Below are 17509 nucleotides of genomic sequence, written 5' to 3'. Positions count from 1 at the left end.
AGATAAGTAGAGGTAGGGGATGAGAAGAGGGGCTACGTAATGGAGTTCCCTCCTTGAAAAGTTCAGTGTCTTTGGCAAAATAAGAAGTGAGGCAGCCTACAGAGAATGAAGAGTTAGGAAGATGTAGCTAAGAGGGAGAGATGAGGGGAAAGTGGAGATTTGGAATGGCCACTGTGGAAAATGGGAGAGAAAGAGCTAACTTGGGAACCATAGTATTTCCATTGGTGTTGAGGGCTAAGCTGATGTCAGAATATGTGAATTTGGAGTGGAAACCTGGGGATGTTGTGTGATTTATTTCAGCAGTCCATATTTAAGAGCAGAGAGGTGAGGTGGTTAGATTGACCCAGGGGTTGAGATGCGGCAGCAAGGAATTAAGAGAAGTGAAAGCTGCTATCTCATGAAGAATGTGGATTTAGATGAGAGGTTGTCAGCTCTGGCCACCTATCAGAATCACTGCAGAGCTCCTATCACCTATCCCAGGTCTACTGAATCAGAACCTCTGTGTTCTGACATTTTTATCTTTAGCAAGTTCTGCAAGTAATTCTGATGTTCATCCAGGATGGAGAACCACTGTTCTGAACCTAGGTGAACTTACTTCAATCTGAAGCACAGAGATATTCCTGTTGTAATTCAAGGCACGTGGCAACTTAGTCCTTTTGGCACCCTAGTCCCTATGAGGGTGGGTAATTTTAAGGTATCTTTGAGAAGTGGGTGCTGCAGTATTTTCCAGGAGTTCAGAAATGACTATGGGGTGGGTTTGGTTGTGAAGAACTTTGTGTAGTTTGAATCCCAAGATGTTCCACAAAGCTTTAGCTACAGCTCAAGAGGTCCTGGAGTTCAATGTTAGGGTTTTCAGAACTCCAAGGTCATAGTATGTCATGAATCTCCACATTTCATGGGTGCCTTAGTAGTTGGCCCTAGAATAAACTATGCTGTGGAGAAGCAAAGCTTTGCCTACCCCCTCCCACTCTGCCTTCCAACTGGTATATATGCCATTTCCAACCCAGTGACTGAGCAGATTTTCAATGTCCACACTAAGACTCAAGTGAATTTTTAATCCAAAAATTGTTCTAATCTGTGCCTGAGAAGTGGTAATAAGTGAATATCCTGATTTTAAAGTGGATTCGAGTCATCACAGATGGTGAAGCTTGACCTTAGAAGAATGTATACTAAAATCTTTACTTAGGAAAACAGGATTCACTAATGCCTAGCAAAGAATAAGAGGATTACTATAGTGGTAGATGACTGTACCCCTTAGACAATATAACTTTGTTTCTACAAAGCAGTTGACAAAGGTTTTTTTTTTGTTTGTTTGTTTTTTAAAGATTTATTTATTTATTTATTCAGAGAGAGCGAAAGAGAGGCAGAGACACAGGCAGAGAGATAAGCAGGCTCCATGCAGGGAGCCGGATGTGGGACTTGATCCCGGGTCTCCAGGATCACACCCCGGGCTGCAGGCGGCACTAAACCACTGCGCCACCGGGGCTGCCCTTGACAGAGGTTTTTGTGCTGGTAGCAAGATAGAGAAATGTTTTCCAGGTGATAGTTCAAAGAGAAAAATTAATAGCCAGTTAGTGCTGCCTAAGTGGCTCAGCGGTTGAACGTCTGCTTTCAGCTCAGGGCGTGATCCTGCGGGGCCGGGATCCAGTCCCGCATTGGGCTCCCTGCATGGAGCCTGCTTCTGCCTCTGTCTCTGCCTCTCTGTGTATCTCTCATGAATAAATAAATAGAATCTTTAAAGAAAAAAGTTAAAAAAAAATACCCAGTTAAAAGTCCTGGGCCAAGAGTAACTTGAGTGGCATGCTTGCTTGCTTCTTGAGCCCTTCAACATTTTTATCAGTAATTTGAATGAAAACCTAGAGGGCTTGCTTATCATACTTGTGAAAGATTTAATACCAGAAGAGTAGCTTTGTTGTTGTGTGAATGAATCATGAGTCAGAAAGACCTTGGAAGACTGAAGCAGTCAAAACAAATTTGATTATCTTTAAAAAATATTGAAAAAAATATTTTTTCCTTACTTAGAACAGTGACAAATGTGCATTGTATAAAAAGGAGGAGGAGGAGGAGGAGGAGGAGGAGGAAGAGGAGGAAGTCAGGTGGTACCTAAAGGTCTAAAAAAAGAAAATGGGCAAATTTGTTCTTAGTGAAAACATGCTGGATTTTTCTGCAGCACGTATTTGTTTAATGCACATCCTTCTGGGCAGCCCCGGTGGCACAGCGGTTTAGTGCCGCCTGCAGCCCAGGGCATGATCCTGGAGACCCGGGATCGAGTCCCGCATCGGGCTCCCTGCGTGGTGCCTGCTTCTCCCTCTGCCTGTGTCTCTGCCTCTCTCTCTCTAGCTGTGTCTCTATGAATAAATAAATAAAATCTTAAAAAAAAAAAAAAGCATATCCTTCTAACCTCGTGCTTAATGATCTGAAAGACTGTCAGCAGTGGATCAAAGCATATATATTTAAGTTTTGATACATACTGCCAAATGACTCTTGAGAAAGACAATTTCCATTTCTCTCATTTAAATGCACCTGTCATTTCCCCCCACAAAGTCACTAAGCTGCATGTGTTTATAAATATGCATTTTTTAAAAAATTACTTTTCAAGATAAAGTTTAATTAAAATCAATCCACTACATTAGGTTTATGAACCAGTTGTACAAATATAGCAATCCAAAAAGAGGTCTGGTTTGAAAGCCTTAGGGGTTTGTAGAGACTAAAAAAATATGTTTTGAGTGACTACAAATTTATGCCACTGCTACAAAATGAATACAGTGATGCACCCCTAGAGCCAATGCTGGCTAATACTATCTCGACTCTGTTTCTGTTTCTTACTGACATTTATAAATTAGAAGATATCCAGCAGATTCTTGTCTAATACTGTCTAAAGGCTGTCCAGGATAGAAAAAGGCCTGGAAGCTACGCTATATGAGAATGGGTGAGGGAATATGTATTTAACCTGGAGAAGAAAGCCTAGGTCAGTGTTCTTAGTTATTTTTGGATAATTGCAGAATTGATTTGTATCAGAGTGACTTGAATTGTTCTGTGTTTGGAAGAGAATAACTAAGACCAATCTGCAGAAGTTAACAAGACAGCAGATTTTGGTTCAGTGTTAGGGTGGATGTACTTTCTAACAATCCCATTGATGACAGATAGTTGTGCTCTTACAAAGCAGTGACCATGCAGTACTGGAATGAATTGAAGCAGGTGTTAAGTAACTCTTTATCAGAGATATAATTGGAGGGGGGATTCTTGGGAACCATAGTATTTCCATAGTATTTCTAAATTTTTAAAATCTTTTTTTATGAAATAATTATTTATTTAAAGATTTTATTTTATTTATTTATTTATTAGAGATATAATTGGAGGGGGGATTCTTGGGAACCATAGTATTTCCATAGTATTTCTAAATTTTTAAAATCTCTTTTTTTATGAAATAATTATTTATTTATTTAAAGATTTTATTTATTTGACAGAGAGCAAGAGAGCACAAGCAGGGGGAGTGGCAGAGGGAGAGGGAGAGGGAGAAGCAGTCTCCCCGCTGAACAGGGAGCCAGATGTGGGGCTTGATCCCAGGACCCCTGGATCATGACCTGAGTCGAAGGCAGCTGCAGATGCTTAACCAACTGAGCCACCCAGGCACTTCTATGAAATATTTAAAAAATGGAAATGCAACAGTTAGTCTGCAGAGACCTTTGTACCAGCCAATCAGATTTCTAATATTTTAATATTTGTTACATTTTCTTCATCTTTGTATATGGGCTTTTAATTTTTTAATTTAGTTTTAAATTTTATTTTAATTATTAAAGGTCAGTTGATACACAATATTATATTAGTTTCAGGTGTATAATACAGCTAATTGAGCAGTTTTTTGTTTTTTGTTTTTAAGATTGTATTTATTTGACAAAGAGAGGGAGCAAGTACAAGCAGGTAGAGGGGCAGAGGGAAGCAAATCTTCCCTGAGCAGGAAGCCTGTTAGGGGGCTTGATCCCAGGACCCCACCATCATGACCTGAGCCGAAAGCAGATCTGCCTAACCAACTAAGCCACTCAGGTGCCCTCATACATCTCTTTTTGCAACATTCTTTTACATTCAACATTATTTTGCAAGAGTTATTTATGTTAGTACATGTAGATCTAGTTCATTAATTTTAATATAAATATAAAATTATTCATCTATTTTTCTATGGAATAATGTTTTCAGTTTGTTTTTCACTGTTACAATCAATCCTGCATTGGGTATCTTTTTATGTATTAGAAAAGATTTGTCCATTGGGAAGTGGGTTGAAGTAGATGGCTTAATGTTCCTCCCAGCCCTAACATATAAATTCAGTTCAATCCAACCAACATTTTCTAGTCTCTGGAGATAAAAGGATAAGGCATGGTCCCTGCTCAAGGAGTTCACTATTTAAAGGTTCTATGAACTTTATGTTATATTATTTGTTTATAGTGTCATTTTTAGGCATCTGTAGAATTTGGCAGGATTAGGCAATCTGTTACCTTTCCTAAAATGGAGCGTCATCTGGGCTATCTATAGTTTTGGTATCATTTTCAACCTTAAGTCTCAGTTTTAACTAATAATTTTTCATAAAAAATAATTTTTCATAAGATTATTATGTGTCCAAGAGCATTCAAGACTATTTCTTTTCCAGAGCTGCTTTGTCCACTTAATTATTTATGTTAAAGAAGTATTTTATTTCACCCTTTCTATTAAACTTGGCTCTTCTGAAAACTAATAAGTGCTACTTACAGTCTATTTCTCTGTGTGTTTTGTGCCTATGTGTATTGTGTTTTTAGGAAAAAGGCTCAGCTCAAGAAGAAAAGAGGCGTGCCTCAGATTAATGAACAAATGCTCTTTCATGGTACCAGCAGTGAATTTGTGGAAGCAATTTGCATTCATAACTTCGACTGGAGAATAAATGGTATACATGGTGCTCTCTTTGGGAAAGGTAATTATCAAAATTCTAGATCTAGTTTGAGTCCTAGGAGAGAATCTCCTCTCTGTAGAGGTAATTGATTGTTTTATAATTCAGGAGTTCGATGATAGTCATTAAATTTAAAGTTACTGTACTAGGTTCCTTGAACGCCCTCAGAATTTCTGAGCCACAGAAAAGCCACTTCCTGCATGTTCAAGGTAGAAGTAGGATTTTGACATCTCTATCAGATTAAAAAACTCCCCAAGTCCCAGCCGTTCAGATGGGACATCATGTCCAGATTAGCTGATTTTTGCATTCCATTTAATTTCCATGTATAAATCCTCATGGATAAGCCTCTATAATAAACTGTTTTATGTCAAATATATAGAAATCTATAAAATAAATTGATTACATTGTGGACAGGTCTAGGTACTAGTAATTTTTGTTTTGAGTTTTAGAAAATGGTAAGTAAAAATATTAATGAGCAATAAGGAATTATGGGAGAATTCCTCACCTTTGCTCTAGTGTTGTAGAAGTCCAAGCTCTCCAATTTATGCCCATTACTCAAGGAAATTATGGCAAGAGATGAGGAGAAAAGGGAGGGATGGACATTTATTTTTCTGGTCTTTGTACCTTACCTCCAGCAAGAGAGCTGGCTACTACTTAGGATCAAGACATGCAACATTTTTAAAAAGTGAATTAATTCTTAAAATAATTACTGAAAAGGCCATTCCACTGATTTAACTATAAGAGGACCAGAAAAGTGTTGCCACAAATCCTGTCAGCATGGTATAATCTGAAACTTTGCAATTCATTTTCCAGATTTTGTAGAGTAAATATTTCCTTTATGATGTCAGTCTCTTAGGCCTACCATTTCGGAAGAGTTGATGCTTTATTGAGTTTTCATATTTAGGTGATGAACCTGGGTGAAGTTGTTCTTCTGGAGTGCTCAGATATGAATAGCATTGCACTCTTCTGAAGTCTTTTCATGGTTTTGGGGCTCTGTGAGCTCCAGAAATTTTCTTTACTTGTTACCCTGTGACATAGAAATGTGGTTTCTTGGGTTTTGAAGTAAGCTCTGGGGACCAGACATTCTCACTGTGCTCAGCAGAGGCTGCTGGCCCTGGACAAGCACTGCAGGCCGGGGAAAGCACTGGAGGCAAGTCGAAATAGGAGGGAGGCCCAGACAGCTAAAACCCAGGTCTCACTGCCCATTTAGTTACAGGAACAGTTGGTCTCTGTCTTACATACTGGATTTCTTTGTAAGCTCTCTTTCAGAAACAGAAGTCTGGTCACTTCATTTTAGTGGGAGTAGGGGAGGGTGTTGGTGGTGGGGAATGGTCTGTATACCAAATTTATCCATGATTTCTATTCTCTCTCAGAGATCTACAGAGGAGGAAATTCCACATCTGTTTTCCTTAGATGATTCCATGTGTCCATTCCCCTAGCAATTAGTGTTTTTGCTTGTGTCTCATATGTTCTTCAGAGTAATCTTGGCTTTTTTTTTTTTTTTTCCTCTGGTCCTTCTTGTTTAAGGAACCTATTTTGCTAGAGATGCTGCTTACTCCAGTCGCTTCTGCAAAGACGACATAAAACATGGAAACACATTCCAAATTCATGGCATAAGCTTGCAACAGCGGCATCTGTTTAGAACGTATAAATCTATGTTTCTCGCTCGAGTGCTAATTGGAGATTACATAAATGGAGACTCCAAATACATGCGACCTCCTTCCAAAGACGGGAGCTATGTGAATTTATATGACAGCTGTGTGGATGATACCTGGGACCCAAAGATCTTTGTGGTGTTTGATGCCAACCAGATCTATCCTGAGTACTTAATAGACTTTTATTGATTTCACTTCCAAATCTCAGTGGTCAAGCAAGTTCTGTGCTTTTTTTGCAGGAAGATTTGTTCTCCTGTCATCTAGCCACTAAAATGTTCACTATCTGATACTTTTGAAACAGATATGAAAAAAAGTGGTCTCCATATAAAAAGACATACTGACTTTAAGGTTGGTTTTTTGTTGTTTTGTTTTTGTCCGTTGCTCGTAGTCTTGTTTGTTAAAGATTGATGCCATTGCCGTTTTACCACAGGGTTCTCGAGAAAGCGCTCAAAACTGAATCAGCGGAGTCTCAATTAACATGATCATTCAGAGTCTGTAAAGTTTATGTGTGTGTTATATTTATTCATATATATATATATATGTCCAAAAAATAAAAAAAACAAACAGACATAACTGTGTCCCTTCAGAGGAATTGATCCTTTGTAAATTGAATCCTGACATTATTGTTCACCAATCAGTATGTCGTCTTGTTGGTCTTCCGAAGCGGGGATTTGAAAACCTCGAAGCAGGCTGAGTATTATGGGAGAAATCAGAAGTAAAAACATTATTTACAGAGCTGCTAGACCAGCCAAAAGGAGAAAATCAAGGTAGAGTGTCCCGCTTCTGATTGCCCTGGGAGAGCAGGCTTCAGTCTCAGACGGCACATGTCATTCTCTTATCCCTTACATCAGAATTGGCAAGTGCTACAGACTGTAATTAGCCACAGTTCACCACCCCCTCCCTGGGCTCTTGAATTCTTGTACACAGTGCTTTTTGCCTCTTCGAAGTGAAACATTTATTTCTTTCCCAAAACATGTATTTTCCCTTTGCTTTGGGGTCCCTATAATAATCATTTGTAAGATTTCTTATCTGCTCACCACTACACACAGCTATTCAACAAGATTCATAATATTCACATTCTTAAAAGTTGTATCTCCCCATTTCAAATCATTGCAGAACATATGTGGTGCTTGGAACAAATCTGGTTTAGTGTTTCGAGTAGTTAATTGACAAGCTGCTAACTCTTGAAAGTTAGATCTAGTTCATAATCATGTGTAATGGAAGTTTGTTTACCTGTTCCACATGTTGTGCTCTTATTCTATTCTAAAGAAGAATAAGTAATGTTGGAACAGCTTCCTGCTCCTAGCAGTATTCTGGCAGAGGCTAGACAACAATTTGGCAGAAATGTCATACAAGAGTTCAGGTGTCACATGGAAGAATCAGCCATATGATTGTTGAGTTTTCCCAACTTGATTTTTCATGATTATCCCTGAAAAAAAAGAACACTTGTATCAAGCCTTGCCAGGAAACCTTTTCCTAGCTCAATCTAATACTGAATTCTCTCTCCATTATCCTTATTCAGTTTTGGCTGAGAGGTTGTGAATGTAATTTAACTTCTCAGGAAAAAGCCAATAAGTGTCCATGCCTGTGTTGTCCATTTCCATCATTTCTGTTAGGAAGGCATCTAGAAATAATAAAAATGTAGAGTATGGAGCAAGATGAGACATAGTAATTCTTCAACTGCCATATATCCCCAGATTTTTATTGTAGCCCAGAATATATGTAACTGTACAGTTGAAAGTAAATAGTATGCAGGAAACTGTTATGCACAATATTTTGAAACCAAGCAGCAACAAAGATTTCCTGACTCAGATGTACGTGCTAACAGCCAATTTACATGAAATGCTGTGAATATTTAGGAAGAGCCCATTTTAGAAACAGGCAGAGATTATCATGGAAATAATGGGGAGAAAAGTCACCAGGCTGCCTTGTGAGGGGTAGCTAACTGTTACTCTAGGCACATTTCACAAAAGAACAATCTTAGAGATGCTAGGAATTCAGGTTTTGAAAATCTTTATTTGTTACTTATTTGTTATTTACACACACACACAATGTTATAGTAATCTCCATTTCAACATGGCTTCCTTTTTTTCAACTTAACACAATCACCTTTCCCATCACTCAAATGGAGTCACTGTTGTAGCATTTGGGAGTTATTCTTGTAGTTGTGCAGATCTTATCTCAAGGTGTGACTAAGAACCAGAGTTGAGGTTTGCAGGGCAGTCTGTATGAACTCTGAACTTAGTTGGCTCAGATGTAGTAAATAGAGGGCATTGCAAGAGACATATTATAAGAAAGAATTCTGTTATTCTTGCCTGACAATGTGCTGCCTGCCAACTCTCCTTTTATAAGAAAGAACTAATTCTGATAAATTTTTCAATGTGATAGCGTAGCATTAATTGATATTAAAATTCTTCATTTTGATCAATAGATTTGAGAAATCCTAATTAGTATATAATAGACTGGACACAACCATCTGCCCCCTTTCCCTCTATCCTCATGGGGAGAATAAAGAGAACCTGTTCCAGATCAACGAATAAATGATTTTAAAACTCTACACTGAACAAATGCCAGCCAATAGTGACTTTTCTTTTTCACTTTGATGTCAGCCTCAGGGTAAAAAAAAAACAAACAAAAAACGTGTTTATAAGAAAGAGTCTCATAAATCTTGGGGTTATGAACAGTAAGGTTTTTATATTAGTGCAACTTTCATTTCTAGACTGTTTTGGTGATGATAAAGCATTTGGAGCCATTTTTGATATGTGACTATATTGTTTTTACATGTGGTGATTAAAGCTTTCCATAGCAGGGCTTGGTTGTCTGTGTATGCCATGTATTTGTTTCTGTGACTTCTGCGTCTCATCTCCCCCTTGCATTACTCAAGCCTACATTTGCAGCTCAGACTTAATGAGCCCTTGAGAAGCCTGTTGCCTCTAATTCTTTTTTTTTTTTAATTTTTTATTTATTTATGATAGTCATACAGAGAGAGAGAGAGAGGCAGAGACACAGGCAGAGGGAGAAGCAGGCTCCATGCACCGGGAGCCCAACGTGGGATTCGATCCCGGGTCTCCAGGATCGCGCCCTGGGCCAAAGGCAGGCGCTAAACCGCTGCGCCACCCAGGGATCCCTCTAATTCTTAATATAACTCACTTAACAGATGTGAGGGAAGTCTCTTGGTTTTAGTTTAAGTCATCGTGAACAACAGCTAACCAGATAATCTGTAGGAAAATCATTTATCCTGTTATTGAAAATTCCAAAACAGTTCAAGGCCAAACACCTACAGACAGTGTCTTTTACTCTCGGTGTGCACCCCTTCCCGGGCTCAGAGGAGCAGTTCTAGGGGAGGTGTGTCTACAGGTACCTGAGGAGCGTGCTTCCTGAAGTTCATCCAGCCTCCAGCCACCCCTGGTATGTCCGCAGTAAGTTTTTGAAGCAAGTTAGGCATTTCACTTGATCTTTATTTTAAGCTTCTGTTGGCAAAAGAAGAGGGTGCTATCCGAAGATGTCTTAATTTTACAGGTGAAAGACATGGCTTTCTGTTCATCAAAATCGTGTCCCAGTCTGTGTAAATGTTGGCCAATTGGTAAGGCTCAGTGTGACAAAATGCAACTCTGATGGTGTAGAAATGTGACATGTTTACAGGTTCTGTTCCTAGGCCATTCTGGATTTGAGGCCACCCTGTCAGGTCACCAGGAATAGCAGTGGGAACAATCTGACTGCAGCACTCCACATCTTCCATTCTCCCTGGGGAAGGATGTTCTGTTTGTTTTTAAATAAACATTGTATTTTGTTTAATGCGAAGAGAGAGTCTATTTCTAGATGAAATTACACATTCTGTACTTGTAAAAATGGAAAAATAAAAGGTAATAGAAAATAGCAAGGAAAAGAAAAACAAAGCCTTGTCAAAAATTAGTTTTTATTAGAAACTTTAGCGCAAGGAGTTGACTTATTTTTATCCCTTTGCACTATATGCAGAAAGAGGTTTGGTGAAAACAAACTGCCTGGCCTCATTTCCTTTGAATAATTTTTTGATGTCACTAGGGGCAACACTGATGGAAGAAATGAACATTTATTTTTTCTCTTTTTTTAAAGAGAGAGAGTGCGAGACCATGAGCAAGGGAGGGAAGAGGGAGAGGCAGACTTCTTGTTGAGCAGGGACCCCAATATATGGGGCTCCATTCCAGGACCCCGGGATCATGACCTGAGCCGAAGGCAGACACTTAACCATCTGAGCCATCCAGGCACCCTAGAAATGGACATTTCAAAAAAAATATGAAGTACACAGTTATTTGGGGGCTGCCTGGGTTTTGTGAGTGATATATACAGGAAATGTGAGCCCTACATGTCCTTGGAGAGATGTTCTAAATTCATCCATTAAAGCTTTACTGTTTTGCAGAGGTGGTTCACTTCTCATGTTCCAGAGACTACAGGCTGGAAGGTGGTGAAGAGCTTCTGCTGGCTCTCTCTTTTCCCTGCCCCCTTTCTCTACTGAACTGCACCTGACCCATCACAGGTAAAAAGATGTCTTGGTTATTCTTAACACAGAGACAGTAAATTCCTTGCTATTACTGAGTTAAGTCTCCTGCTGTAAGATTATGTAATCCATTTTCTCAGTTCTAATTGCTTGGCTTTCATTCTTCAGCACTGCAGGCTGAGAACTTGGCTTTTATTGAACTTTCTCACTGTGTGGTGATGCAGCTAAGAATTTAACATGGGTTTTACTCGTTTTTAAGTGGCTTCTCATGTGTCTGGAACACAGGATAATGCCAAAAACATTTGTTTTTCCTGCAGCTTTTTAGCCTTCCTGTACCCTCTACCAAGAGGTCATACAGGAAACTGATTCTTACTCTGGTTTATGCTAACTTCACTGGGGTAAGCCAGCTTGGGAGAATCATAATCCAGGATTTAATCCAAATCATTTTTGCAATATTAATTATAAATTCAGATTGTACTCCTTGGGCTTCCTTGTTTCTTAAAAAAAAAAAGAAATCCCTTTTCCTGAAGGACTCATTATGCTCTAATGTCTCCTGGATAACATGTGGATGCTGCAGGCATTATAAGTTCACGTTTGATTAACATTCTTTGTGAATTCAGTGTTTGAGCCCAGTTCCTCCACTTTATTCCTTTAAGAAGGAGATCACGCACCATCTTGAGAGTTGCTGATGTGAGTTTTATTTCTAGTTTTGATGTTTGACTTAGTGTGATCTTGGATAAATCAACAGAGGGGAAGGTTCACTTTTCAGAAGGTGAGGTTTATCAAAAACTTGTTAGATATAAAAGACCTGACAGAGCATGGCTAGATTTCTCTAGACAGCGTCTGACCTGACTGAGGATGGTTTTGTGTTGAGGTCAAGAAAGTACAGTAGCAGGGATCGTGATGCATTATGAAGCTAGAGTTTGGAATAGAAAGGGAAGGGAATTGTCCTGCCTCTCGCTGAACCTCTGCTGCCATTCCGTCCCCCTTTCCTTTCAAGTTTACCATTCTGAGGTCCTGCGATGTGCCAGGCAGTGAACAAGTCAAGCATGGCCTCTGCTCTCGTGGAACTCAAAGTCTCACGGGGAGGACATACTGAACTGTAACAAGGGGAGTTCAGGCCACTGTGAAAGCCTGTAACCTAGAGAATTACAGAAGCCGCCCCAAAAAGTGGCATTTGACCATGAAGACCTGAAAGGTGAGTGGGTATTAATTAGGTGAAGGATTGATGTCAGTCCCCTGGCCATACCCAACTGTGTCATGTCAGGCTTTTGGGAAGTGAGGGGAACAAGGTGTGTGTGGGGGAGGCAGGTTGTAGCATTTTTAATTAATTTGAAAATTAAAGAATCCAAGCATCTTTAAGAACCAGAAGTGTAGTTCCCAACCCTGTACCTGGCCCTGGGAGTCAGCTTTAAGGGAACTGGGACCAGCGCTAAGGGGTACCTGGAGAGGGAAGCAGAGATGGTGTAGGTCTTCATACAACTTACTAGGAGAATCAAGATGCTTGCTAGGTAGGTAGACTTGTGTATTCTTGCCCGTGCCTTTGCTCATGCCTTGTTGCTTCCACCAGAACACATACCTGCCTACCTGCCTTGTACCTTCCAAGTCCTATCTATCTGAAGCATGGGCTCTGGAGTCAGAGGACCAAGTTGATTCCTGGTTCCACCACTTACCAGCTAGCTGACCTTGAAGAGGTTTCTGAACCTCTCTGTGATTCAATTTCCTCATCTATAAATGGGGATAATCATAATGCCTACCTCATGTGATGGAATCATTCCTGCAGAGTGCGTGTATCGTGCCTGGCATAGAGTAAATTTCAGTAAATGTGAGTGGGTAGTGATCTAGAAGACCCTTCCTGTTTTTGGAAGTGTTCTATAGCTAATTCAACCCTCACAGATCTGGGATTCTTAGAGGATTCCCATTACACTTGGAGGTAGAGGCATACTTTTTTTTTTTTTTTCTTAGCATCTCTTTGGTCAGTGGCCTTCAACAGAAGACCACCAGAAGCAGTCCTGTAGTTAAACAAGTTGGGTTGCAGTGAGGGAGAACACAGGCCATGAGGAACTGTGGGGTGTCCCAGTAAGGGAGTGTTAGAACTTATCATAGGATTTGGGCTTTGGTTAGGTCATTTGGGATAGCATCTAAGGAAGCAGGGTTTTGCCCTGGATTGGATGCTGTCAGACAGCAGGGTGAATCTTTGATTGGGGATCTCAGTATATCTTATCTGGCTGGCTGAGAAGGCTAGGCAGGGGATACACTGTAATTTGTAAAGTACTAGCAATCTCTCATTTTGGCTGAAAGATGGGATGTTTGGTATTCTGCAGGTTTACAGTGACCTTATTTTTGTGTGTGCTTAGACAAAATTATGAAGTTGCTTCACTTTGTCTCATTTTATCACAGTCTCCAATAACCTTGTCTGAGGTTCAAATTCTGTGAGATAGTTCACATTCTACAGGAGAATAATGTGACTTAGCCTGAATGCCAGGCCAGTTTCTAAATGGCCGGGGCTAATCTTTTTGTCCTTCTAAACTTGGTAAATAACTATTTTACTTGGGCTAGTTTTCTTCCTTCTGGGAAATTCTAAGTGATTATATCCATTTACTCAACGAAACACTCACTGAACATCTATATGTACTACATATCAGGCATCATGCTAAACAAAGGACACAATGATAAAAAGCCCTGCTTTCAAGGAGCTCCACGTCTAGCATGAGAGGAGAGCTAAAGACTGCACTTCAGTCAGTCATTTTGATGGTTTTGATGGTGTGAATGCCTTCTTCAGCTTTCCCATAAAGAACTACTCCAGCCTGTGTCTGGACATAGTAACAATAAGCACCCACTCTCATGAGGCAGTATCAGTTTGATGCCAAACATTAGAAAATCTTACCTTGATCTGTAATCCCCTCCTAGTATCTTCCACCACTTGACCCCTGTCTTTCTAATAGAACAGGCACACACAACAAGTTTTCTGAGTGTTACCTGTAGCCACCTACATAATCACCACATGAAAGGTGTAAGTGGACTCTGGATTCTCACATTTCAGTGCTGTACTAATTACTCATAGATTTCTCAAAAGAATATTCTCAGTCAACAAATAGTTTAATGTGATCACGTTTCTTGAAGGGCTTTGCTATGTCACGTGGCTGGAGGACAAGAGACTATGTTACTTTAGGAACCCCTAGGGGGTTCCTAGGCCGGTGGGTGCCACTCAGGATAAGAGCAACAAATACTAGGTGGCAGCACCTCCCTTCAAACTGGCAGCGCCATCTGGGAGCTGAGTACCTGTCTGCCCTTTGGAGAGAGGGATAAAGGGACACTCCAGAAATAATCTGGTTTCTCCCTCTGCCCCCAGGTGGGACAGCCCCCACTCAGATCCGCCAGAGTATGCATTTATCCCATTTGTAGTAATTTCTGAGGAAAGGGGGGCCCCTTCCCAATAATGACCTCTTCTAATGTTTTAGAGTCTTGACCGTTCAAAAGTTCTTCCTATATAACCATTCATTCATATGCTAGCATTTCATCTTATCTTCTCCTTTTCTCATGTGAAATTTTATTTAGCTCAGCAAATAATTATTGGACACTTTCTGAATCCGTGAACAGAGAGACAGTTACTCTTCAAAACTTACCTCTTCAGCCATAAAATAAAAATAAAATAAAATATAAACTAGTCTCCATTCTCTAACTTCTCTTTGGCCTTACTCTACAGCTCTTTATCTACCTGTGGTACTGTCTCCTGGATATGCTCTATATCATTTGCAAGATACAGAGCCTGGGTTTCACCATCCTCCTTGACACAGACAAGATACTCTGTTTCTTACAATTGTGAAGTTAATGCCTCAGAAAACAATATGCATATTATTTGCTCTTTATAAAATGTGTGTCAGAAAAGAGACGTCATTAGCTTGGCTTAAAATTGGAATCCATGACATACCAACACACATTTCTGAAATACTTCTCTCAAACTCTGAGGAGTTGAACTTGGTACACTACAATTTTTTAAAAGGTATGATTTCAGACTATTCCTATGAACCTGGTTGGGAGTGGGCAGGGTATCAGATAATAATTTGCCACCGTGGAGGACAGAATGGTCTGACTCCCTGAGGTCATGTGAGCTGGCACAGACCCCAGTCATGGGCATTGTGATTACTAGTCCAGTGGTCCTTTGGCATAACTTTGTTGCAACGTGGCCATATTTGGCTGATATTAGCACTGATATCCTTCATTTAAAAAAAATAAAATAGGTGGGCATCTGGGTGGCTCAGTGGTTGAGCATCTGCCTTTGGCTCAGGGTGTGATCCCAGGATCCTGGGATCGAGTCCCACATTGGGCTCTCCATGGGAATATGCTTCTCCCTCTGCCTATGTCTCTGGCTCTCTCTCTCTCTCTCTCTCTCTCTCTCTCTCTCACACACACACACACACACACATAAATAAAATCTTTAAAAATAAAATAAAAAATAAGTGTATCTTAAGATGAACATTTTGAAAATATATGTGTCCTGTGTTTAGCACTCTGTGTGAAAAACAATGTGTTATAATGAAATACAGGTTTTAGTCAGAAACTCAGCTCTGCCACTCCATGTAACCTCGGAGAAGTTGCCAGACTCCTCTGAACTGTTGGTTCCTTTTCTTTTAGTGATGTTGTGAGAATTATCTGAGACTGTGTGGGTATGAAAAGCACTTAGCACTGACTTATGCTAGTTGCTCAGTGATGAAATACAGTTTTATTACTGATTGAGTAGTTCCAAGAGGAGGGTATCTGTAAGGCACTGGTGGGAGGGCCAGAAGGTCTGGGAGAAGTCATGCTGTAGTGCAGCAGTGTTATAGATCTCAACATAATCCTTCACTTCTCAGAAAGCATAAGAAATGTGGAATGCTGGAAAGAGAAACCAAGGCACAGAAAGTCCAAGCAATATAAATAAGAATATATCTGTGATTTATGTAAGATTTTTATTTATTTATTTATTTATTTATTTATTTATTTATTTATTTATTTATTTATTTATAAGAGAGTGAACAGGATGAGGGGCAGAGGGAGAGGGAGAAAGAAAATCTCAAGCAGACTCCATGCTGAGCACAGAGCATCAGCACAGGGTCCAATATAATGTTCCTGAAATCATGACCTGAGCCAAAATCAAGAGTCAGACCCTTAGGCAACTGAGCCACCCAGGTGCCCCAGAATATATCTGTGGTTTAGATTCCTTGTTGTCCATCCATCCCCCTGAGACAGATCTGTGTCTTGTCCTTTCCAGACAGCCCTAGTGGGTTGGGAATAAAGCAGATTTGTGGGTAAGGACAGTAGAATTTTGGGTATCCCTTCTAGCCTGAGACTCTCCTACTGAGAATATTTTGTGTATTTTCATAGTCAACTATAGCAACAATTGCATCTAATGCTTTGGCTTCATCTAGATTATCATAGACTGCAGTTAAATAACCTGCCATCATTGACTGTCAAGTGCTTGGAGCCAGGTTGTAATTTGTCCTCTTTTCTTGTAGCAGCACCTAGCTGCATACCTTGAATATCCACACATGTATAAATTGTTGGTCTTACAAATCATTGCATTAACTTGAATCCAGTCTTGGCTCTTCCACCAACTTGGCAAGTCATTTCCTCCTCCTGGGCCTCAGTCCCACATCTGTAAAATGAAGAAGTGGTCTGAAGGTCCCTTCTGCAATACACAACTTTTACTCTCAAAGCTGCCAACAATAAAAGTAAGAGCAATTCTGCAAAGCAATTTATGTTCACAGTTCTCCAGCTTAGAATCAGACTTGGACCATAAAATGGAGGGTAGACAGAAGACTAATTATTAAGCAAAATATACTAAAATAAAGGGAAAGCTAAATGATAAGCAAAATATACTAAAATAGCAAAGATTGAGGGTACTTTTAGTGTAGCCAGAGGTGTTTTAAAGAAAGTTGACCCTCTTACCAGATGACCTTGGAGAGTCCAGTTTATTCTAATAAGAGGAATGATTCCACAGGAAGCCATGTGATCTAGCTTGTTACTTCTCAGGTATTCCCCCTGCTGTCACACAGGATACATGACTTCCACAAGCAGGAAACAGCCTCATAGATAATCTAGATTTTGAGGAATGCCCCGAGGTGTCTGGGGCCATCTCTGACTTTACCCTGCTTTTCCAACCTCACAACCCTCAGAGGGGAAGAGGCAACAGCAGAGAATATGATGGGTTTGTGGGAGGCCTCTAGCTGTATTTTATGCCTTCACCTCCTGTGTGGGAAAGCAAATTGCAGAGGGATGGGGTAAGAATAATCTTGAATAAACTCTGAGGACCTAGACAAAAGTCATATCACTCAAAAATAAAGGCTCTTATTTAGTAATACAATTCACTTGTTACAAACTGCACAACTGTTTGGATCTTTGCTATTGAAATCTATTCACCTAGGGGGAGAACCCATGACTAACCAACAGGTATGTGAATTGCTTAGTGTATAGCCAGCTCCACAG

The 17509-nt window shown here is 40.0% G+C and overlaps 1 protein-coding gene across 4 annotated transcripts in view; it reads left to right on the top strand.

Moving 5' to 3' along the window:
* Positions 1 to 9381, top strand: part of PARP11 (poly(ADP-ribose) polymerase family member 11) — a 46788-nt gene extending 37407 nt beyond the window's left edge. For all 4 annotated transcript variants that reach the window (XM_038576509.1, XM_038576511.1, XM_038576510.1 and 1 more), the window contains 2 exons: positions 4788 to 4939; positions 6443 to 9381. In XM_038576509.1, the coding sequence (XP_038432437.1) occupies positions 4788 to 4939; positions 6443 to 6759 (469 nt within the window). In that variant the 3' untranslated portion in view covers positions 6760 to 9381. The remainder of the gene's footprint in view (positions 1 to 4787; positions 4940 to 6442) is intronic.
* Positions 9382 to 17509: the final 8128 nt, after the last annotated feature.

Source organism: Canis lupus, chromosome 27 (assembly GCF_011100685.1).
Source record: "Canis lupus familiaris isolate Mischka breed German Shepherd chromosome 27, alternate assembly UU_Cfam_GSD_1.0, whole genome shotgun sequence".
Taxonomy (NCBI): domain Eukaryota; kingdom Metazoa; phylum Chordata; class Mammalia; order Carnivora; family Canidae; genus Canis; species Canis lupus.
This window is presented reverse-complemented; position numbering and strand designations above follow the sequence as displayed.